Below are 25,866 nucleotides of genomic sequence, written 5' to 3'. Positions count from 1 at the left end.
TTTTCTGCATTAATGCTCCATTACAGAAGTGTAAGTTACCTTTACCAAGGGCACTGACCCAACCCCATACCATGGCACATCCTGGCTTTTGGACTTGTTCCTGGTAACAGTCTGGTTGGTCCTTTTCGTCTTCAGAGCACACGGCATCCATTTCTTCCAAAAAATACCTGGAACACTGATTCGTCTGACCACAATACCCATTCCCACTGTGTGATGGTCCATCCCAGACGCCTCCAAGCCCAGAGAAGTCGACGGCGCTTCTGGACACAGTTAACATCAGGCTTCCTTTTTGCACAGTAAAGTTTTAACTGGCGTTTGTGGATGTGACTCCGTATTGTCGAACTTGGTAAAGGTTTGCCAGAGTAATACCGTGTCTTTCTGTCTATCCACCCGTATGTTCGTTGTTTTCTCACGTTATCTCACTCTTTGTTTTTCTGTCTCTCTTTTTTCTTTTTCTGTTGTTCTCACGCTCTGTTTGTCTCTTTCTCTGTTGTCTCTCATTTGTTTTCTCTTCCCCTCCCCCACCCTCTCTTCTCTCTCTCAGTTAGGATGATGAATGATCAGTTGGAGAAACAGATGGGCGGAGCCAGCCTGGTTGATAAGGAAGTGAAGGCAGAGCCTAAAGAAGACCTTTTACAACAACACTGTGGCTGGTTTGCACGCAACCTCCTGCTTGCCCTCACCATTCTGGGTACGTGTGTGTGTGAATTCAGATATACATGCAGTTCACTTTGCTTGACATCATTTTTTTTGTCACAAAAAACACTTTAGCGCCCCCTATTGGTGTCATTTAGTGTTTAGTGCAGTTTAGTTTTTGTCCTGTTAGTGTTACCATAGCTCATTGCTGTATATCATAGCTGTATTGCTTCCTGAGCTGAATTCTTCTTGTGAACGTGACAAAAACAGTGTGTGAAGTATGCACCCACTGCCATGTTGGAGGATATACAGATCCAAAACGCCATGTCATGCGAACAATAACTGTGATGCATCTCCAACTTTCTCAAAGTATTATGATTCTCTGGAGTCCCCTGCCGAGTCAAGATTCAGAGGAAAATGTTTAAATTTGTGGCTTTGACCTAAAGACGTCCAATTATACAGAGGATTTCGCCTCATTACCACTGATCAAATACCCTAATATCAGTGTGAACTGTCTCATTCCACTCATTCTCTGCTCCCCGGGCGCTGTTAGCATGGCTGCCCACTGCTCTGGGTATGTGTGTGTGTGTGTGTGTGTGTGTGTACTCATTGCTCACGTGTGTGTGCATGTGTGTGTTCACTGCTTCAGATGAGTTAAATGCAGAGAGGAAATTTCACAAGTGTGTAATGAATAAAGTTGTGCTTCCTTTCTTTTTCTTTCATTCTACCAAAAAAAAGTGCATCAGTAAACCGAGATTACTGGAACGGCGTCACTAATCTCTCACCTGGCAGTGTTGACCCACGTTGTTCTCCTTGTGTATCCAAACTCACTAAGCTTTCTCGCGCTGCTTCGAATCTGGCTTTTTTGACAGATCTTTTATTTATCCTGTTGCTTCTTGATACTGCGAGATGAGTTTTTGTCTTGATCCTAATGATCATGTCCTAATGTGAGTGTTGGTGCCCAATCTGGATTTGCTTTATCGTGTAGGTCCCCCAGTGCTCCTGCGAGGTGACAAGCAGAGTGTTCACGCTAAAGCTCAAAAGTTCAATTTAATCAGCAGAAAACATTGCTTTAATTAGCAATGAACTCTTACCAGATATAAAGTGGTCGCCACACACACGCAGGTGTAATTAGCTTTTTCCTCAATTAAGTCCTAATGGTGTATGTTTCTGAACCACAGCATATGCACAACGTTCTCTGAGCAGTTCTTCATCTGTTTTGTTGCTGTTTTTAATTATTTTGGGAATTCTGAAGAACCGTTTCTCTTTGTCACGAGTAGCATTATTACCGCAATAATATCCTGCACACAAAGGAGTTTGAGAGTTTGAGAAAGGCGCTATATAAATGTAACATTTATTATTATTATTATTATTATTAAAGGAGGCATTGTCTTTCTTCAAAGGCAATGAAATCAAAAGAAAATCACGAAGCATTGCAGCAGCTCACACGTGAAGCGCCGCTATCTTGGTTGTTGTTATCATCCAACATGGCCGACTTCCAGTTTGGAAAATAAGTGTGACATCACATGCACATGAAGAATCATGGTCCTGCATGTCATTACACATCAAATCTATCAATATAGATTCAAAGGAGTTAGCAATAAAATCATAAAAATCAGTTCTTCTTCTTCGATAGTGTTATAGTGCTGCATGTAGCTTTAATTCGTTTGATTTTTCCAAAATTTATGAAAAAATATGCAAATGAGATGCTCAGAACAGTGTTTCACTTTTTTTAAAAATCAATAAAAAGCTGTCATACTGTAATGATATTATCAATGAATATTGTGTATTTATTAAATGATTGTACAGGGAAATTATATTGGACACAAAAAACGTCATGACTCGCTTCCGAGTCAACTGGAATGTACCTCAGTAGCATTTTTCTTATATTTTGATTCATAAATATTAGATTTCTACACTTTTTGTGGTCAAACATGTAGAATTAATAAACACAACACAACTCACACCGCCCCTGTACCTGTATATAACGCTGTAATGTATGCAGCTGTATCTCGTGTTGGTGTTAGAGTCTGTGTTTATGGCTGGCAGGATGCAGGGTTGTGTGAGGATGAATCCAGGATGATAAATCAAACACTAATCAGGAATCAGCGTGAGGCTTTCAGACTACAGTACAGATGCTTAGATGATGGAGATGATGTTCTAAGCTGCTCTGAGCACAAATAGTTACCGCCACCGTGACGTCCGTCTGTTTTATTAACTCCAACCTCCTCGAATTGTGACTCTATAGCTGCCAGTGAGGAGCCTTCAATAGTATTGATTTCTCTCTCTCTCTCTCTCTCTCTCTCTCTCTCTCTCTCTCTCTCACTCACATGCACAGGTGTGATAGGAGGCTCAGTGCTTGGCCTACTCTTGCGTTATGTTCCTGATCTGGACTCAGACACGCTGATGCTGGTCTCCTTCCCTGGAGACATCCTCATGAGGATGCTGAAGATGCTCATCCTCCCCCTCATCATCTCCAGTCTCATCACAGGTCTCACACGCACACACAAAATCAGTCAGGAATCAAACACACCATGAAGTACCGTTTATCCATTTATAGTTATATTTCACATTGTCAAACGTTAAACAAGTTACTTGTTTAAAAAAATTAATGCTGAATGATATAAACACGTTTCAGAGCAATACACTGCCATCCAGACAAAATCTTTTTCAGGGAAGGCCTTCTTTCTTTCAGCAAGACAATGTGAAACCGCTTTCTTTCTGCACATGTTAAAACTGCATGGCTCCGTAGTAAAAGAGTCCGGGTGCTAAACTGGCCTGCTGCAGTCCAGACCTGTCTCCCATTTAAAACATTTGGTGCATTATGAAGTGCAAAATAGGACAAAGATGTGAGACCCTGAACTGTTGAGCAACTATAATTGTATATCAGGCAAGAATGGGACAACATTTCTCTTCCAAAACTACGGCAATCGGTCTCCTCAGTTCCCAAACATTTATGGAGTGTTGTTAAAAGTAGAGGTGGTAAACATGCCCCTGTCCAAACTTTTTTTGAAATGTGTTGCTGACATCAAATTCAAAATGAGCACATATTTTTAAAAAAACAATAAAATTTCTCAGTTTCAACAGCTGAAAAAAAGTTACTTCCTGTTCTCACTTACATTATAGCACCTATATATAGTCCTTCCCTCACCAGCCTGTCTTTATTCTCTCTCTTTTAAAGTTAATAAGATGAGAATATACAGATTACCGAGAAACTACAAAGTGTAAAAAAAAAAAAAATCCTCCGTCCTGCAGATGCTGTAAAACTTACAAGTTACAGCTTTTCCTCGGACTATTACAAAGCGCTGACACTGGAGACTCTTCCATAACTGTTAACAAAACATCTCCTTCAATAATTTTAAAATCTGTTTATGTGGAGCGTCTGCTGTACACGTCCCTGTGAATGATTTTAGTTACTATGGAAACGATAACGAGAACATTAAATTGTAAATAAACCTTTGATTTGCGGCTGCGCTACTTTCAGAGCTGCACTTCTAGAGAATTAATCAGCACCTTCTGACCAATCCCTGGTCAGGTCTGGCAGGTCTGGACGCTCGCTCCAGTGGGAGGATGGGCACCAGGGCCATGGTGTACTACATGTCCACTACCATCATCGCGGCTGTGTTGGGCGTCATCCTGGTGCTCGGGATTCACCCAGGAAACCCCAACCTCCGGAGCACTCAGGCCAACGCTGGACCCAACAACCAGGAGGTCAGCAGCCTGGACGCTTTTCTGGACCTGATCCGAAACCTGTTCCCTGAGAACCTGGTCCAGGCCTGCTTCCAACAGGTAGATCCACCTCACACTCCTCACACACTTGGTGAGTTAGGGCTGAGTGATAATGATCCTGTGATATTATCACACCACACATTCTCTACGGGGACAGTTTCCATACTTTAAGAGTTTCTGAGGCTGAGTTAATATTCTGAAGCCACCGTCTTCTTATCTCATAGTGATTTATAAAAGATAGCCACCACGTCACCTCAACAATTCCATAACACAAAGTCATTTGCACATTAAAATGATTTTTGGACCATTTGTTATATTCTCATCTCATCTCATTATCTGTAGCCGCTTTATCCTGTTCTACAGGGTCGCAGGCGAGCTGGAGCCTATCCCAGCTGACTACGGGCGAAAGGTGGGGTTCACCCTGGACAAGTCGCCAGGTCATCACAGGGCTGACACATAGACACAGACAACCATTCACACTCACATTCACACCTACGCTCAATTTAGAGTCACCAGTTAACCTAACCTGCATGTCTTTGGACTGTGGGGGAAACCGGAGCACCCAGAGGAAACCCACGCGGACACGGGGAGAACATGCAAACTCCGCACAGAAAGGCCCTCGCCGGCCACGGGGCTCGAACCCGGACCTTCTTGCTGTGAGGCGACAGCGCTAACCACTACACCACCATGTCGCCCCCATTTGTTATATTTCCCCTCATTTTCTTTATTAAACACTTTCATTTTTATCAAAGCTGGACACAATTCTCTGAACCGAATCTCTACTGATGCTCTGAATTTACTGCAAAACCTCATTGAAAGATACGGAAACTGAATCAACAACTCTGACCAATCAGAACCCAGAACTCACCAGCGCTTTATTGGGAAGTGATTTTCACTAAAAGCCACTGAGTATCATTTCTAAACTTAAAAAAAAGGCATTTTTCAGTGTTATTTCCTGTCTATAACAAAAGAGTCACTGTGAAGTTTATTTGAGAGCATGTTGGATGAATGACTTGGGTGATATGATGAAAATATCATAACACAATACTTCAAGACACAATATGCATCATGATATATAAAAGTTTTTCCAAACATCCTGCCAGTGAAAGCATGAAAGTAGGGTTGCGTCGACAAAAATTCAACAAAACAATGAAAAGGAAGAAAGTTTCAAAATTCTGTGAGGATTTTAACTTTTTAGAAATTTAAACATTCAAAAATGTTCATATGTAATCAGCAGCTTTTCGATCGCGTACCATGAAGATACGTGTGATATCTGAGGAGGAAAATGAAACTATTTAATGTCTAATGATACGAAACAGAGTATCAGGATGTGATTATCATGATATTAGGACCATACTGTCATATTGCTCAACCCTAATGTTGACCATTAACATACTTAGAGAGAGACAGACAGACAGACATATCAAGAGAGCGAGAGAGTATTGTTGGCCAGATGCTAAACTCAGTTGAGTGTAAAGAGATTTCAATTTCAGGTAATCTGTCCAACTACACACACACACACATTTTATATATATATATATATATATATATATGGCGGCACGGTGGTGTAGTGGTTAGCGCTGTCGCCTCACAGCAAGAAGGTCCTGGGTTCGAGCCCCGTGGCCGGCGAGGGCCTTTCTGTGTGGAGTTTGCATGTTCTCCCCGTGTCTGCGTGGGTTTCCTCCGGGTGCTCCGGTTTCCCCCACAGTCCAAAGACATGCAGGTTAGGTTAACTGGTGACTCTAAATTGAGCGTAGGTGTGAATGTGAGTGTGAATGGTTGTCTGTGTCTATGTGTCAGCCCTGTGATGACCTGGCGACTTGTCCAGGGTGTACCCCGCCTTTCGCCCATAGTCAGCTGGGATAGGCTCCAGCTTGCCTGCGACCCTGTAGAAGGATAAAGCAGCTAGAGATAATGAGATGAGATGAGATATATATATATATATATATACTGTATATATATATATATATATGTATGTATATATATATATTATATATATATATACTGTATATATGAGCATAACTTCAGGTTTCTAATCATTGTGATACACTGGCAGGAAGTGAACGGCAGGAAGTTGTAACTCCACCCCTGCACAGTTCATTCGGTTCAGCGTGCATGAACACAGAGCTACAGCTGGAACCCATTCCCTCAGATGTATCCTGCTTAATGCAGTGTGGAGTTTTAGTGTCTTAGCCATGACGTGACACATGCATCCATTAAGACTCTGTTAAACTGAAACACCGCAAAGCAGGAGATAAACGTGACTCTCCTGTCTCACTCACACGCTGATGCTTTCTGTTTCATCATATTCTGATTAAAAAAAACCTTACAATACAGTAAAACAGCAGCTGAGTGGCATGGTATCGTGATCGTTTCTATATATCGTTATCATCATTTTCTATTCAAAGACATGCGGTTAGGTTAACATGGGGTGGCCTTGGGCTGAAGTGCCCTTGAGCAAGGCACGGAACCCTCATCTGCTCTCCGGGCGCTGTAGCACAGCTGCCCACTGCTCTTGGTATGTGTGTGTGCTCATTACTCACGTGTGTGTGTGTGTGTGTGTGTGTGTGTGTGTTCACTACTTCAGATGGGTTAAATGCAGAGGATGAATTTCACTGTGCTTGAGTGTGCATGTGGCAAATAAAGGCTTCTTCTTCTTCTTCTATAGACCCTTTTCAGTCACGTGACCTTCGTAAACGCGACCACCATTTTGGACATGTAGCGGACTTCGGCTCGAATTAGTTTGAATGCGAGGAAGGCGACAAACAGAGAACATACAAGAAAAAGGAGCGAGATGCAGAAAACACCTCCGCTATCCAGCGACGTAGGGCATTTACAGGGCGAGCAGAGGGAAAAATAACAACAGTAACGACACATTAGCAACAGAAATAACGGTTTATGGCACAGACCCTTTCGGTTCTCGCTCATCTAGCTGCTACAATGACTGCTTAGACTGCAACAATAATACCTAACACACATTTAAGTATCCGTCGTAAAGACGTGAAACTCGTCGAGTGACGAGTGTGTTCATTGATAAGCTAACACAATCTAAAAGTAGACATACCATCACACTGCCCTGGCGCTGTGTACAGTTTACCTTCTATGGTTTGTGCACTCACTATTTGCCATTACTTTCTCCAACCGTTGTTACAGATTACAGGGAACGGCCTGGATTTAAGAGACAAATACATGTTCCTCTTGTTTTGAACACTTATTTGTAGGCAGTGCTTAATTTGTAAAGTGGGAGGTCCCGGAGCGCAGAGGATGAGCGGCTCCAGTGCGGGAAAAAAGAGGGGGGGAGGGGGGCGCGGCGCTGCGCTTCTGGGCATCTTTTGTAATAACACTGCAAATTAAGTTCATCTGCAGATATTTTGTGGATGTCGTTTCATGAGAGAAATGACCAACAAGACAGATATCAAAACCAGACATTAACACTAAAACTTGCATTTTTTTATTTAATTATTTGGTTTTTTTTTTTTGTTACATAGTCAAAAGAGGTGTCGGATCACCGGATCCAGTGTAAATAGCTGCCGGAGCCAACGCCCAAGGTTCCGGAGCGCGCTCCGGCTTGCTCCCCCTCAAATTAAGCGCTGTTTGTAGGACACTGCCTCTGATCTGTCCTACAGTCTACCAACAGCAAAGGAACACAACGCTAGCTAATGTCGTTAGCTAATAGCTACTACAGAAGAACAAAGAGGTTACAATGGGTTATTTTAGCCTATTTGGTTACACACTCGCCGCCACAGAACGTTAACAGCAATGTAATGCCTTTTCTGGCTAATTTTATTCGTCTTACCTCCAACAAAGTGGTCACTACACAAGCGTTGGTATGCCGAGGGCTGCCAATCTTTCCTGTTTATGGCCGCTATCCATCTTCTCCGTCGGGATCCGATAAAATGATAAACCTTGCCTTGTTTGTTGATGGTTACTACATCCAGGTGCACAACAATATAGTGGCATGATGGAAGTCTTGCTGAAAATAAACACTTTCTTTGCTGCCGTTCCTCAATGCTGGCTGTGGTAAACTACTGGTAGTACATGTCCAAAATGGCGGCCGCGTTTGTCGTGACGTCACGTGAAAAGGGTCTATAGCAACAGCTTACTCACATGAAGGACGCTTTAGAGCTGTAATCGGGCCTGAAAAGTCAAGCCCAACCCAGCCCGAGCCCAACAGAATTCGACCTGAGCCCGACCCGAGCCCGACAAGTACACCGTTTTAAAAGCCCGAACCCGTTTACAGCCCGACATTAGGCTATTCAAATGTGCGCAGGCACACAGCTCTTTTGCCTTTTGTCAAGAATGAGTCATTTATACATTTTTTAACATCATTTATTCATGACTGATGTACAGTAGGTTATAGGCCACTTGGAAAAAATAAATAAAATGTCCCCTTTTAACATCGTAATATCTCAGGCCTACATATAGTCTATAAATAGGCCAAAGCCTACAGTATTAAGGCCTAAAAAAATGATTAGCGACAAAAAAAAACAAAAACCGACAATTCTAAACTAACATAGGTAGGCCTATTTGGAACTAATGAAATAGGCCTGACACGAAAAGTTACATAAAATTGAGATTAGGCCCAAGACGAATGAAAACTGGGCTTGCTTGTGGTCGCCTTTCTCCACAATCATCACGAATGTGAATAGGCCAATGCACCAATAAAAATGTGTTTTTCTTAACAAATTTAATTAAGATACATTCTAAATTAAGATGTGTATTTGGCAATAACAAAATTAAGATAAAGGCTCCGCAGGCTTTGTTTCCCGACATCTCTCCACAATCCGGCCTCAAAGGATTGTGAACAGCAGCTGAAATTTAATAAAAGAATAATACCTACATTAGCCTATATGCTCTGTCTACATTGTGCGTTTAAGACTCAATTAATGTTTAGTTATAATTTGAAAAACCTTTACTCACCAAGATTAGGCTACATGTTTTTGTGGAGGAAAATGATTGAATCCACTGTAGATGGCTTCAGCGTGGTTCTGCGCTCACTGATGGTGCGTCCAGCAGCACTGAACACCCTTTCACTGCTGCTGCTGCTGCTGGCCGCGATGCATACCGTAGTACTGATCTGGCTAATTTTGCAAGTTTTGGGTAGGATGGTTTGTTTATCTTCCACCAGCCAAGAACATCCATTTCATTTTCCATGACAGCCGTTTCAATGTAGCGAGTGACCTCGTCATCTTCCCAGTCAGCTGCTGTACATTTTCCCACTCTGCAAAATTCGCTCTTTTTGTCGGAGGAGTGGTTTCGACTGCGGAGAGCTCTGGGTCCACATCTTGTGCACCTGCAGCCATGGCTTGCAGAAGAGTGCAGGCATGGGCATGTACGGCATTCCTGTCTAAGTGTGACAGCATTCTAAGTTGGTTAAACTTTGGCCAGAGGAATGTTGCGATCTTGTGGCGGTCCTGTATTATCACTTTACTCGCGAGCCAGTCTTCATGCCGTTTACGCATGACAGCTTGCTGAGGGGAGTCCAGGGCATTGGGTTGACAGTGGCGTTTCAGTTTCTCACACCAGAGACACACACGATTAAGTGTTGGATAGTTGTCTCCCTCAAGTTCCTGCTGTGCATCATAGAACAGCCTCAGAAAGTTAATCAAAAAGCCCAATGTGTCCGGTGCTATTTTTTCAATGCGTGCGCTCTCCCCTCGTGCCTCCAGCTTTTCATGGAGCTCATGATACAGTATATGGCCTGTATAGAGGTCAGTGTGAGGTACACTGTACTGAACTGAGTGTCTCCCATTTGCAGCAATGTTGTTGACAGTTGCGCAGCCAACCCAGACTGTTTAGCGTACCTCACTAATGATTTAGCAGCAGAAATGGTATCTCCTATGTCCGGAGCACCGTAGGCTTTGGATAACTCGGCAATGTCGAGTCCATGGCGCAGTACCGTGTTAATGACATGGTCAATGCAGTCCAATCTCTGGTATGGCCGCAGAGCTAACTTAATGTTTGCCCCCTCATCGGTCACCCATACAATTTTGCTGAGAGAGGAAGCGTCAAGGCCAAACTTTGTCACCAGTAATTTCAATATCTCCTGTCTGATATTTTCTCCCGTCTTTGCCTCTTCCAAAGGGAACATTGCAGTTGTCAGGGTTTTATTCACCAGTTCCATATCCTCACTTATGAAATGGCATGTGATTGTCAAATAACTAATTTTCCGATAATCCTCTGTCCACATGTCTGTGGTCATTGCGACTGTGCCATCCTTCAACAAATTCTTAAGTTTCTGCACTAAAGCTTCTCTCTTTTCTTCTGCCATGTCAGTGCACCTCTTCGCAATTGTCACATGGCGGGGAATAACAGACTTTACAGGAACCCTCCCATATGCAGCCCTGACATTAATTAGTTCTTGCGCCAGCTCTTCAAACCCCTCACCATTTACGACATTAAAAGGCCTAAAGTCTTTACAGCAAAAGCTGACACACGTCTCCGTCACCGAATGTTTCACCGTGGCAGGGATGGGTTTAAATGCTGTAACAAACGATTTGACTGTAGGTTGATCACTGGCAGGTGTTGAACAGCTTCGATCAACATGTCTTATCAGCGACAAATCCCCTGTTGTTTTGCTATCATACTTAAACAGGACGTCACATCTTTTGCATTTCACATAACCCACTGGCTCATCATTCTCATCATGGACATGGTCAAAACTTTTCCACACCTCAGACTTTACTTTCGCTGACGGTGCAACCAAAACGTAATCGCCAGAGGCCAGCCTCCGTTTCACCTCCTCGGCGTCCATTTTTGCATGTTTCTGGCACTAATCGAAATGCATCACCTGACCGCTCATTTACCGTGCAAACCCGAGCCCGGCCCGAGCCCAAGTAAAATGACAGAAATTAAGCCCGAACCCATCGGGTCCCGTCGGGTTCGAGCAAAGATCTTCAGCTCTAGGACGCTTCACATAAATGATGAGCTGCTATAGCTGCTTCATGGACATGCCACAAGGTTAAATGTGCCTATAAAGGGATAAAAACTACAGCATGTCATGCTTTTAATAAATAAATAAATAAATAAATAAATGATTGTAGTCCTTGGCAAATTGAGGAAAAAAACACTTCAGGAGGCGCAATAATCAGCATTATGGTCGAAACCGGAACTCTGCTTCATCACACCACACATGATTATTTTCCTGTAACTGCATGACACGTAGTGTTCTATTCCCAACTTGTAACCTGTACCATTAAGTAACAAGTTGCAAATATGCAAATTAAAAAGTAAAGCAGTGTTACGTGGTTTGTATTTGCATACTGGAATGTGATAGGCTCGTATATTTTGTGATGTAATAACACTTGGCTGTCACATGTTCAGCACTAATTCAGACTTTTACAAGAAGAATGTGGCAAAACTGCTACAGTGAGCATTCCTGCACATGTTCTAAATTTTAGGTGTGACTTTAAACATGTGAGATAATACAATAATAATTTTAAAAAAAAACTATCTTGTATGTGGTGTGTGCTCTTGCTGCAGGTTCAGACGGTGGTGAAGAAAGTATCTGTGCCCATTCGCAACCAGAGCGAGCCTGTTCCTGTCAGCAGGAAGAAGCTGGAGTTCAAGTGGGGGATGAACGTCCTGGGTAAGAAACGCCACTCCTGTGTAAACACTGTGAGTCGTGTACATTTAATCAGCCCGTCACGTGATTCACGCTGATTACTGTTTGATTTCATCATGCTGTTACTTGTTGCTGTTGAGCTTTTTCATGCTGATGAATGGACATGTTTTCCTTCGCTCCGGTTTCCTGATATTTTTGCGAGGATATTTGAAGGAGAATCCTGTCTTATTTATCCGTCCTGAAAACGCATCACTTGTGCACTGAGCTGCAATTTGTCTTCTCAACACTTCTCAAGAAATGTTGTCTTTGTAAAGCTCATGTGATTCTCCGGTGTAAATTGATAGTGTTTTGATGTGGATGAAATTATACACCACTGCTGAACAACGTTTTAATCCAGGGGTTTTTCAAAGTGTGGGAGAGTCAGCCCCCCCCTCAGAGAGCAAATAAACAACAGCGCCCCCCCTTACAATTTTTGTTGTTGCTATACTTAATGTTTCATTCGTATTTAAAAAAATGGTTGTTGTACACATTTTTATTTTTTTTCTTTTGCACATTTTAAACATCTGTGCTTTTTTAAAATCTCTTTTGTACACATTTAAAACATCTGTGCTTTTTTAAAAACATCTTTTTTTTACACATTTTAAACATCTGTGCTTTTTAAAACATCTTTTTTTTACACATTTTAAACATCTGTGCTTTTTTTAAACATCTTGTTTTACACATTTTAAACATCTGTGCTTTTTTTAAACATCTTGTTTTACACATTTTAAACATCTGTGCTTTTTTTAAACATCTTGTTTTACACATTTTAAACATCTGTGCTTTTTTTAAACATCTTGTTTGACACATTTTAAACATCTGTGCTTTTTAAAACATCTTTTTTTTTTTACATATTTTAAACATCTGTGCTTTTTTTTTAAACATCTTGCTTTACACATTTTAAACATCTCATAGCATCGTTAGCTAGCACCTCTTGGCAGACAACACACTGTGGCAGTGGAGCATCTTCAGATCCAGTCCATGAAAATCCAAACTTTAAATAATCGTGGTCAGACTTCCTTCTTTGTTTGCTTGGCCCAGACTCTGTCTCCTCACTCACTGTAGCTTTAGGTACTAAATATCGATCCATTTTGTCTCTGGCAAAGGCTAGCTGAAGTTCGCTAAATGTCCGCAATAGTAACTTATTCTGGTTTATTTTTCCTCACGTTGTGCCCCCCCTGAAGAACTCTGGCGCCCCCTAGGGGAGGCGCACCCCACACTTTGAAAAGCCCTGATTTAATCCACACTCACTGGTCACTTTATTAGGAACATCCACACATCCACCTGCTGTTCTGTTTGATGCAGTTCTCTAATCAGCCGATCCCTTGATTCATAAAATCACAGTGGTGGCCCCCCCAAAAAAAATTGTGTTGGGGGGGCTGTGCTCCCCAAGTTACAATGGGAGTCCTTTGACTATTTATAAGGAAGAAAAGGAGAGAGTAGTGTGAATAAACAACCTGCTGTGCGCCTTTGTTTTCCCTTATTAAATCCCGCTGCATCCCTTCATCCCAGTGCCTTAATGGCATCCCTTTGTACTGTAGGTTGGTATCACCCATTTGCACCAAAACCGATGCAAACTAACCTGGCCCTGACATCACCGATTGCCTCCGCTTTCCAGGATTTCCCTTATTTGGCTTACGCAGAACTGCAAAACCCATCACTTTTAGTAGACAAGCTGATTTATGAATATTCTGTGGACTAATTAACCCGCTGCTGTAGCAACTGTCTAGACATGTCTGGTCTCCTTGGGTACTCACTCCAAAGTGGGGACCCTGTGACAGCAAGGCTATGACAGTGTCACTATATTTGTATCTGACTGATAACTCGTGTCCTGTCCGGATGGCTAGATAGCGTTCACGAGGCGTACAAGCAGTTTTGGGCGCCCAAAAACTCGATGCTGGTCTCGATCTACATGAATTCGCTTGCTGCCCTGACCACTCACTGAAAATCAGTATGAAGAGGAGTTTCAGACAAATATCCATTGCAAACTTTTTGGGCTCGACAAAGGCACTCAAGTTGCTTGATGATAACGAGGTAAGTTTTCAGTATAAATTTTTTAACACCCCAAGTCAAATTTCGCAAGCCAAGAAATGAATGACTGTTTACTCGCACTGAAGACTAAAGGAAAGACAGTTATTTGTGCTCGTGCTTTATACCATGTAGCTGAGCAGGTAAATAAATCTATTAGCTCTTTAATGCAACAAGGACATTGAGGACAAATTTTATCACTTTTTTTTTTTTTTTGTGTGTGTGGGGGGATCCGTGAGAAAACTAAGTAGTTTGTCCAATTTACCGATACAGCCCCATATGTCATTCATACATGCTTCAATACACCAATATCACACAGTTTTGATTTGAAAAATATGCAACAAACAGAAAAAAATTCATTCGCACCCGATCTTGGGTCACGACCGATCATTACCAGTCAGTTGGATTTCCCGGGAGCTGACAGCGATCCTTGAAGGATCAAGAATATTACTTTCACAGGCTTATTCCTCGGTCAAAACAGGATTGCCGAGCGATGTGATCGGTTTTAGGTATTATTACGTGTTTATTCAAATTTTCCAAGGCTATTTGACCTCATCTCATCTCCTTATCTGTAGCTGCTTTATCCTGTTCTACAGGGTCGCAGGCAAGCTGGAGCCTATCCCAGCTGACTACGGGTGAAAGGCGGGGTACACCCTGGACAAGTCGCCAGGTCATCACAGGGCTGACACATAGACACAGACAACCATTCACACTCACATTCACACCTACGCTCAATTTAGAGTCACCAGTTAACCTAACCTGCATGTCTTTGGACTGTGGGGGAAACCGGAGCACCCGGAGGAAACCCACGCGGACACGGGGAGAACATGCAAACTCCGCACAGAAAGGCCCTCGCCGGCCACGGGGCTCGAACCCAGGCCTTCTTGCTGTGAGGCGACAGCGCTAACCACTACACCACCGTGCCGCCCGGCTATTTGACCTAATCATTAAAATATTTGACTGGCATTGTGTGAAGTTTCGTCATGATACGTGTTGACAGCAACCCATGGTAAGAGGGTGTTATCCTCTCAACGATACTAAGTAGATGTAATTACATTATAGTATCATTGGTTCTGTTTCATATAGAAAAAATACGAAATGTACTCTAATAGAGACATTAAACTTAGCTTTACTCCACCAAAATTTGCCTCTCAAAATGTGGGAAATGGCGTTTTAGACGGTTAAAAATTCCAAAATTTCCCGGATTGGCATGCTCCCGGACCCCCCTAGATTTGGTCCACCTTTGGCGTGCGACATATTACCCCCCCATCCAAAACTTCCTGCCCCCGCTTCTGAATCATGCAGCTACAAATCAAGAGCTTCAGTTAATCTTCACTAACATTCATACATCAGAATGGGAAAATTTGTGATCTCAAAGTGTGACTTTTTAGAAGTTATTTTGATAAATAATACAATTAAATATGATAATGACAAAAACGAGACCATTGATGATGGTGTAGCTCACTCCGGCCCCATCTAGTCCAGAAGGAACGATCTAAAGTGGGCCACCTTGCACAATAAATGTTGCGAGCTATATACACTATATACAAGCTATATATAGAAGTGATATCCACCCTAGGAATACTGACCTATTTACCAGAAAGAATCCAAAATGGTGAGGAATTGACTGAGAAGAAATGATTTTTGTTGAACTGCTCATTAAGGCTTAATTAGTCCATAACTTCATTAATAATTGTAATGAAGCAAATCTGGGTAGCAGTTATATGCACCCTAGGTACCCCTACCTTCATGCCAGAAAGAATCAAAATCAGTGAAGAACTGAGGAAAAAGAAGTGATTTCCATGAAATGTGGACGATGCCATTAGCAATTTATAATAGTCATTATTGACATTAACATTGACTTTAGGCATATTAAAGTTTGGTCTGTAGTCACTGGATTTATCTAGATCTCATCTCATTATCTGTAGCCGCTTAATCCTGTTCTACAGGGTCGCAGGCAAGCTGGAGCCTATCCCAGCTGACTACGGGCGAAAGGCGGGGTACACCCTGTAAAAGTTGCCAGGTCATCACAGAGCTAATGATCAATGTCAATAAAATAAATACATGGAAAAAAGAACAAACTTTAATTATTTACTATCAAGGAACCTTTCACTGTTCTTTTAAATTTCTTAATAGTTGACAGCGATTGAATGTGATCCGGTAAAGAGTTCCAGCTGTGTAGACACGAGACTTGAGATCTGAACAGACCCCAGTTCATGTTGGATTTAACTGTTCTCAGCATATTTTTATTGCACGTATTGTACTTGTGGATCTGTACCTTTAGAGAAACTTGATGTATCTTCAGATACTTTGTTATACCTGTGGACACAGAGATGGAGTTCTGTTCAGTGAGATCGGTCCAGCCACTTGAGTTCTTTGAGTGTGTCAGTAGAGGACCATGGTGATTGATTCAGGATTAATTTGGCTGTTTTGTTATGAAGTACTTGGAGCAAGTTCATTAACGTTTTATTGTCCTTATCCAGACAGTGGACACATAATCAAATAGAGGGACTGTTAATGTCATGACATGGAGTTTCCTGAAAACAAAAGCAGCAGATGTTTTATCCGCTTTAAAACTCCAAGCTGTTGTGCAACCTTAGTGTTGCATTTCAACAGGATCGTGCCAAGTGAGATGTTGGTTCATGATGATCCTGAGATATTTGAGCTCTGTAACGTTCTCAAGTTCATCTCGTTCCACCAATAGCTGCACATTTTGAACGTTCTTTAACTTCTTCTACCCATAATCATGAATTTATTTTTTTTATTTAATATTCAAACTAAGCTGGGGCGGCACGGTGGTGTAGTGGTTAGCGCTGTCGCCTCACAGCAAGAAGGTCCTGGGTTCGAGCCCCGTGGCCGGCGAGGGCCTTTCTGTGCGGAGTTTGCATGTTCTCCCCGTGTCCGCGTGGGTTTCCTCCGGGTGCTCCGGTTTCCCCCACAGTCCAAAGACATGCAGGTTAGGTTAACTGGTGACTCTAAATTGAGCGTAGGTGTGAATGCGAGTGTGAATGGTTGTCTGTGTCTATGTATCAGCCCTGTGATGACCTGGCGACTTGTCCAGGGTGTACCCTGCCTTTCACCCGTAGTCAGCTGGGATAGGCTCCAGCTTGCCTGCGACCCTGTAGAAGGACAAAGTGGCTAGACATAATGAGATGAGAAACTAAGCTGATGATTCTGTAACCATGAAGAGACAGATTGGAGATCCTGGTTAAACTTGCATTGTAGATGAACAGGTGAAATCTCCGAGCAGTAAAAGGCCATGTCATCAGCAAACATCGTCATCTTGGAAAACTGGAGAGGAGACTCTATCCCACTGATGTATACTCACTGGGAAACTTTCAATCGTGCAGCAAAACAGAGATAAATTTGTGTTTGTGTTCATTCTGAATAATGTACTGAATTTATATTTGGTTACTTCCTTAATGTGCACATTGGAGTATGTTTCTGATTTTTTTTTTTTTCCCAGGTTTGATCGGCTTCTTCATCACGTTCGGGATCTGCATGGGTAAAATGGGCGAGAGGGGAAAGATCATGTCCGAGTTCTTCAACATCCTCAATGAGATCATCATGAAGATGGTGTCCATGATCATGTGGTCAGTGTGTGTGTGTGTGTGTGTGTGTGTGTGTGTGTGTGTGTGTTTCAGTACCAGATGCTTTGACTTTAAAATGGAGCAGCTGGACAGATAACAACTGCAGATTTTCAAACATGAGTCAGTGGTTTTCTTTCCCTGGATCCAATCATTCCTGAACAGCCGGTTTTAACAAATCTCATGTGTTCTTACTGCAGGTCATGAGTTTTATTCATTTTGAAGAAAATAGTGGGAATTTGATACTTCTTGTGTATCCATGAACCCAATAGATCCAACTCGGTCTTTACGAATGTCACATGATGACGGGATTGTCGTTGATTGTCTGGAGGGATTTTGAGATTCGTATTGTTACGAAACTCATTATGGACATCTGCAGTGTGCGGTCATCTAGCATGCATGCTTTTATCACAAAAACAAAAAAAGAAAAACATTTTTGTTTCAAAAAAATCTGTCATTACATGTGAGAGGCTCTGCTTTTGCGACCTGTTAGGTCTGTAGTTTTAAATCACAAAAAAGAGACACTTGTAATAAAGAGAGGCACTGGGAATAAATATGATTTTATAGAAGTAGAAAAAGTTACAAAGTAAGCAAGAGAAGGTAGAAGGAGAAAAACGTTATCCATTACGATGATATCTGTGATGACAGTCAGCAGGTCAGGAGCCAGCGAACATCAAATGAAAAGTATGAAGGTGTTCCAGGATGTAACACACACAGCCTCGCTTAAACCTCACCCTGACACAGTGCCAACCCGATCTGTGCCGACCTGAGAGCTGGAAGGAGTAAACAACTGATAATGAAAAAGCGCTGAGAGCTGAACTGATGGAAATATGAAGCTGCGGCAAGATGAAACACGAAACACACGCCGAGCGCCAAAATTAGAACTGAGAAGATCCAGACCGGACAGTTCCACACCGGGTCCTGTTTAAAGAGTACACAGGGGACAATTCAGCACAGGCCACACAAAGGACGTAATACACACACCTTTGACCTGCATGTTGGAAATGGCATGCGATGCAGATCCCGCTGATTTAATGCAGGCCTGCGCTGGGAATAATCCCCCAGATACAAACACGAGATCCTTGTACCATTTAAGGCTTCAGTCCATTTCCAGACCACATCGTCACTAAACGAGACAAGCTGCCAGACTGCAAATTAATTACTCTGTTCCAGAGCGTGTCTGATTCTGATGAGTAATCTAGTTTAACTTTATCACTATCATTCCCATTAGTATCTTCATGCTTTTATTATTATTATTATTATTATTATTATTATTGTGACAGCCTTTCCCCCCTCATTATACTACTGTTACATTTACACTTTTGTTTATCAATTAGGTAAATCATATCATTTAATTCCTTCACTGTAGTTCTTTTATTTTAAAGACGCCTGATTTATATCCAACCTCTCTGTCTAACTATCAACCGATCTCCAACCTCCCCGTTTTAGCAAAAATACTGGAAAGAATGGTTGCTTCACAACTTCACTCCTTTCTCATTGAAAACTATCTTTCAGTCTGGTTTCCGCACACATCGCAGCACAGACTGCTCTCCTGCGAGTGGTAAATGACTTCCTCCTGTCTGCTGATAGTGGTTCACTTAACATTCTCATTCTCCTTGACTTATCTGCTGCATTTGACACCGTCAGTCATGACACACTCATCTCCCGTCTGTCAGATATTGGTATCACAGACACAGCCCTCCAATGGTTTCGGTCCTACCTCACCAACAGATGACAGTTTGTCACACTGGGTCCACATAAGTCCTCCATGTCCCCTGTTACTTGTGGTGTCCCACAGGGGTCTGTTCTTGGGCTCCTCCTCTTCCTTATGTACATCCTTGGTCAAATTATTCATAACAATGGTCTTCACTTCCATTGCTATGCTGATGACATTCAGTTACCGTATATCTCACTACATCCTCCCCCACTGACCCCTTCCCAGTTCCCTCAATGACTGTCTATCAGACCTAAAGTTGTGGACGCAGAATAATTTTCTAAAACTTAACACAGATAAAACAGAAATCATGCTTATCGGCCCCAAATCTTCATTATCCAAATCTTCTAGCTTTAGTCTTAACATCAACAGTGCACTTGTTAAATCTTCACCTGTTGTTAGAAACCTTGGAATATTGCTCAACCCCTCTCAATGTTTTCCCCACATTAAATCTCTCACCGAGACTGCTTTCTTCCACCTCCGGAACATTGCCCGCCTTCGCCTCTTTCTTTCCAATGGTGATGCTCAATCTTTGGTCCACTCCTTCATTATGTCCCACCTAGATTATTGTAACTCCCTTCTCCTTGGCCTCTCCACTAAATTCCTTCAAGATTACAGTACATTCTGAACTCTGCAGCGAAACTCCTCACCCAGACCAAACCATCTGCTCGTATCACCCCCATTCTTTCTCAACGTCACTGGCTACCTGTTCTGTCCCGAATTAAGTACTACTACTCACCTTCAAAGCCCTCCATAACCTTGCTCCTCCTTACGTCCGTGACCTTACACTTCATCCCGCTTTATCAGATCCTCTAGCCATAATCTCCTTGCTGCCCCCTGCACCAGATTCCCTACCCTGGGTGGCAGGTCCTTCAGCGTCATGTCCCCCAAGCTCTGGAAGACCCTCCCTCAACCACTCCATGACTGCACTTCTCTTCCTTTCTTCAGATCTCATCTCAAAACTTTTCTGTTTCATGAACATTTCTCCTCCTCCACCACTGCATAAACTTACCACTCTTTAGCAACTGTGTGTGTGTGTGTGTGTGTGTGTGTGTGTGTGTGTGTGTGTGTGTGTGTGTGTGTGTGTGTTCTGTTTTCTTTGACCTATGTAAAGCGACCTTAAGTTTGAGAAAGGTGCTATATAAATGTAAATTATTATTATTATTAGTAGTAGTAGGTAGTAGTAGTAGTAGTAGGTAGTAGTAGTAGTGGTGGTGGTGGTAGTAGTAGTATTACTTTATCTCAGATAATTTTTCCTCTATTAGTATCATAGTATTGTTCAAATTTTAAATTTGACCTATTTTTCATATATCTCCAATATTTAGTATTATAAGTAAAGAGGTTTTTTTGCATCTCAGGCTAGGAAATTTTCTTATCTTTTATATTTAGTATTATAAGGTTAACAATTAGTATTTAGGATTTTTAACATTAGTCGAGGATGTATATTTAGCTTGTATATCAGGTGAAGAGCCATATTTGTGGAAACTCTGATATTATTATTATTATTATTATTATTATTATTATTATTCCCTTCATGCTGACGCTGCTTTGGATCCAAGAGTCTCATAAAATAAAGTTGAAAGCAGACAATATTTCAATTTCAAAATCAAAACTGTTTACAAGCACTGAGTAAAAGGTCACATGTCACGGATGGTCAGAGCATGACACAAATAACAAAGTACAACAGTCCGTAATAAGCATTCGCCATAGAATCGTTTTGATATTTGCTAATTTATTAGCAGAATCTTTTTTTTTCTTCAGACTATGTGTCAAATATTGTTTGCGTTCTCCAGGGAACAGCTTATTTCTTTCTTAAAATTTTACACACAACCCAAAATTGCATGATTTTGTAACACACAATGACTTCATCTCATCTCATCTCATCTCATCTCATCATCTGTAGCTGCTTTATCCTGTTCTACAGGGTCGCAGGCGAGCTGGATCCTATCCCAGCTGACTACGGGCGAAAGGCGGGGTACACCCTGGACAAGTCGCCAGGTCATGACAGGGCTGACACATAGACACAGACAACCATTCACACTCACATTCACACCTACGCTCAATTTAGAGTCACCAGTTAACCTAACCTGCATGTCTTTGGACTGTGGGGGAAACCGGAGCACCCGGAGGAAACCCACGCGGACACGGGGAGAACATGCAAACTCCACACAGAAAGGCCCTCGCCGGCCACGGGGCTCGAACCCGGACCTTCTTGCTGTGAGGCGACAGCGCGAACCACTACACCACCGTGCCGCCCCACAATGACTTCATGGTAGCTTAATCACAACCATGAACATGGTGACTGAGACCCCTAGTGGACAGAAGGACGATTGCAACATGAAACTCTTATCAGAGAATCAGATCATTTGACTCACCTGTAAGAGTCGATTCTTCAGGCTCCCAAATGATTCCGAAATCAGACAAAGTTTATGATGTTTACGAGAGCAGTCATTGCTCTTCTTTGCTGAACTTGTTTCATGAACAATTCCAGATTCCCAAAAGCCAAACACTCCAATCAGAGACAATGTTGTAACCATGGAAACATGTAGCTACACGACAACAGCTTTAATAGAAACAAGCTGAAATTGGAGGGAAAGCAATTGAATAACTTGCAATGCATTATGGGAACACTAGTTGTATCTTTGGTCTCGTACAATATATTTGTCTACAGCATTTGTTTCATTTTTGCCACTTTAAACTGAAGAAATTTCTGAAAAAAAGAACTTTTAGAAAAGAAAACTCTGAGAAAATGGCTTAAATGGAATGATGGGAATGGAGTTTAAAACCTAGTGTGACTTCCTGATGTCCCCGTGGTGCTTTAGGTACTCTCCAGTTGGGATCGCTTCTCTGATCTGTGGAAAGATCGCCGCCATCGGTGACCTGGAGTCTGTGGCACAGCAACTCGGCATGTACATGGTGACGGTGATGGTTGGCCTCATGATCCACGGTGGAATCATCCTGCCCATCATATTCTTCTCCGTGACAAGAAAAAACCCTTTCATCTTTTATTCCGGGATCTTCCAGGCCTGGATCACGGCACTCGGAACAGCCAGCAGGTGAACACCTCACACGCTTTCATGGTTTTCCTGCACATCTTATCTTCACTACATAGTGCACTTGTTTCCTAGTCATGTCTGAATACATGGCTGAGAAAATTCAGAAGTTATAAGCAGGATAAACTTAGGAGCCTCCGAGCCAACAGGGGGTGCTGTAAGAATGCAGGATTTTAAAAATGAAAATTACAGATACATTTATTCATCTTTAGTAAGTGCTTTATCCAGATCAGGGTAGCCATGGATCTGGAGTATATCACAGGAACTTCAAATACAAGTATAACTATTTGGTCACTTTCAATATCAAAATAAAAGTACAAATAAAAGTCAATTTAAAGGTACATGGCAAAATTTAAAAGTCAAAACTAGTCAAGAGAAGCTCTCTAGCAGTTCACAGAAGGGATGAAAAACATTTTACTGGGGATTTTTTTGCCCTACTTCATTCCCACCTACATACACAAAGCTCCGCCCCCAAAACCTGGAGTTCAAATAGACTTAGAATTAGCAAGAACAAGGGCTGTAATAAATTTCTTTTTCATGTGAAATGAATGAATAGTCAAAAACATGTATACCTGCTTGAATTTTTATGTAAATCTTTATATTATACAGACACGGGTGTTTTAGTGGGAAATACACCACTGGTATTTTTCATCCGAGCTCCATCCGGGACGTGGAGAACCAAAACCGTGACATAAATCTCTATATGTCACTCATGAGGAAATCGATGATTTATTTTTGATAAATTTTGTGGATGTGTCGATATAATAAAAAGAAAATCATGTGCTGGCTTGAAGATATGAAGTTTTTCTTCTTGTGTTGAAAAATTCAAATTTTTCATATGAAATACATCACGGATCTGAGTGACATATAATATTCACTGGCTTTTTTTTGTGGTCTATCAAATATATTCCATTCATCAAGCATGATACTGAACGAGTCGAAGACAAGTAGCTGAATGGAATATATATGATAGACCATGAAAAAAAGCCAGCCAATATTATTATTATTATTATTATTATACTGTGCATACACATTCCTTTCGGGTGTTCAACACGTCTTTCTCTTTCAAAATTCTCTCAAAATCTTCTGTATTTAACAAAGCAAACCTAGCGGCCATGTTTGTTTACAAATTGTCACAGTTGATCACTAGCGCAAAAGTTTTACGTCTCCGACGTGTGACGTCAGGTTGTCTTAACAACCAGGCAATATCGTAAACCATATTCAACGCTCATTCTCCACTGGGTAGAGTGACGTAATACACGTAGGATAAGCGATATGCTAACAATATTGCATGCTATCAAACCAAATGAATGAAACCGACTAGAAGGGAATAGAACACGTTTTAATTCCATCAAAAAAGTGTCCTGGACAGGTAATAATTCCCGATATTTCACTCTGATGACATCACTCCTAGTGTTTTCCTGCTGACGGGACGTGTGTTGTCAAAATGGTGAACCGGTTCAAAATTAAAATTCTTTTGATGTGTCCATATAATATAAAGAGCATTACACGGTTGTGCAAAGACATGAAGTTTATCTTTTCGTATTGAAAAATATGTTCACTCGTTCATTTCACTCACTCATGAATACGTTCACCACTCGAAGATAAACTTCATATCTTCACACAACCGTGTAATATCCTCTATATACAGTGATGCTTGAAAGTTTGTGAACCCTTTAGAATTTTCTATATTTCTGCATAAATATGATCTAAAACATCATCAGATTTTCACACAAGTCCTAAAAGTAGATAAAGAGAACCCAGTTAAACAAATGAGACAAAAATATTATACTTGCTCATTTATTTATTGAGGAAAATGATCCAATATTACATATCTGTGAGTGGCAAAAGTATGTGAACCTTTGCTTTCAGTATCTGGTGTGACCCCCTTGTGCAGCAATAACTGCAACTAAACGTTTGCGGTAACTGTTGATCAGTCCTGCACACCAGCTTGGAGGAATTTTAGCCCGTTCCTCCGTACAGAACAGCTTCAACTCTGGGATGTTGGTGGGTTTCCTCACATGAACTGCTCGCTTCAGGTCCTTCCACAACATTTCCATTGGATTAAGGTCAGGACTTTGATTTGGCCATTCCAAAACATTAACTTTATTCTTCTTTAACCATTCTTTGGTAGAACGACTTGTGTGCTTAGGGTCGTTGTCTTGCTGCATGACCCACCTTCTCTTGAGATTCAGTTCATGGACAGATGTCCTGACATTCTCCTTTAGAATTCGCTGGTATAATTCAGAATTCATTGTTCCATTAATGATGGCAAGCCATCCTGGCCCAGACGCAGCAAAACAGGCCCAAACCATGATACTACCACCACCATGTTTCACAGATGGGATAAGGTTCTTATGCTGGAATGCAGTGTCTTCCTTTCTCCAAATATAACGCTTCTCATTGAAACCAAAAAGTTCTATTTTGGTCTCATCCGTCCACAAAACATTTTCCCAATAGTCTTCTGGCTTGTCCACGTGATCTTTAGCAAACTGCAGATGAGCAGCAATGTTCTTTTTGGAGAGCAGTGGCTTTCTCCTTGCAACCCTGCCATGCACACCATTGTTGTTCAGTGTTCTCCTGATGGTGGACTCATGAACGTTAATATTAGCCAATGTGAGAGAGGCCTTCAGTTGCTTAGAAGTTACCCTGGGGTCCTTTGTGACCTCGCCGACTATTACACGCCTTGCTCTTGGAGTGATCTTTGTTGGTCGACCACTCCTGGGGAGGGTAACAATGGTCTTGTTTCCTCCATTTCTACACAATCTGACTGTGGATTGGTGGAGTCCAAACTCTTTAGAGATGGTTTTGTAACCTTTTCCAGCCTGATGAGCATCAACAACGCTTTTTCTGAGGTCCTCAGAAATCTTCTTTGTTTGTGCCATGATACACTTCCACAAACATGTGTTGTAAAGATCAGACTTTGATAGATCCCTGTTCTTTAAATAAAACAGGGTGCCCACTCACACCTGATTGTCATCCCATTAATTGAAAACACCTGACTCTAATTTCACCTTCAAATTAACTGCTAATCCTAGAGGGTCACATACTTTTGCCACTCACAGATATGTAATATTGGATCATTTTCCTCAATAAATAAATGACCAAGTATAATATTTTTGTCTCATTTGTTTAACTGGGTTCTCTTTATCTACTTTTAGGACTTGTGTGAAAATCTGATGATGTTTTAGGTCATATTTATGCAGAAATATAGAAAATTCTAAAGGGTTCACAAACTTTCAAGCACCACTGTATGCAAAGCTTTATACAGAGTCTGTTTCTGGACCTGCCCAGGTGTGACATCACTAATTCTGCATCTAGTCAAGTCAAGTCAAGTTTATTGTCAAATATGCTATACATGCTCGACATACAGCACAGATGAAATATCAGTCCTCTCTGACCCACGGTGCAAACAGGCAATGCAATAAATAAAAATAGAATAATAGCTTCATTTCCTTCATCAGTAATAAAGTGCTCCATCTTGGAAAAGCATCACCTGTGTTTATTCTAGATTTA

At 41.6% G+C, this 25,866-nt stretch overlaps 1 protein-coding gene across 1 annotated transcript in view; it reads left to right on the top strand.

The window, feature by feature from the left end:
- Positions 1-552: 552 nt before the first annotated feature.
- slc1a9 (solute carrier family 1 member 9) overlaps positions 553-25,866 on the top strand; it is a 42,716-nt gene continuing 17,402 nt past the window's right edge. Inside the window, exons 1-6 of the mRNA XM_060902454.1 lie at positions 553-691; positions 2,975-3,127; positions 4,172-4,425; positions 11,848-11,953; positions 17,463-17,589; positions 22,120-22,353. Of these exons, the coding sequence (XP_060758437.1) occupies positions 553-691; positions 2,975-3,127; positions 4,172-4,425; positions 11,848-11,953; positions 17,463-17,589; positions 22,120-22,353 (1,013 nt within the window). The remainder of the gene's footprint in view (positions 692-2,974; positions 3,128-4,171; positions 4,426-11,847; positions 11,954-17,462; positions 17,590-22,119; positions 22,354-25,866) is intronic.

The sequence above is a fragment of the Neoarius graeffei genome, chromosome 20 (assembly GCF_027579695.1).
Source record: "Neoarius graeffei isolate fNeoGra1 chromosome 20, fNeoGra1.pri, whole genome shotgun sequence".
NCBI classification, from domain to species: Eukaryota; Metazoa; Chordata; class Actinopteri; order Siluriformes; family Ariidae; genus Neoarius; species Neoarius graeffei.
Note: the sequence above shows the minus strand (reverse complement) of the source record. Positions and strands in the feature narration are given on the sequence as shown.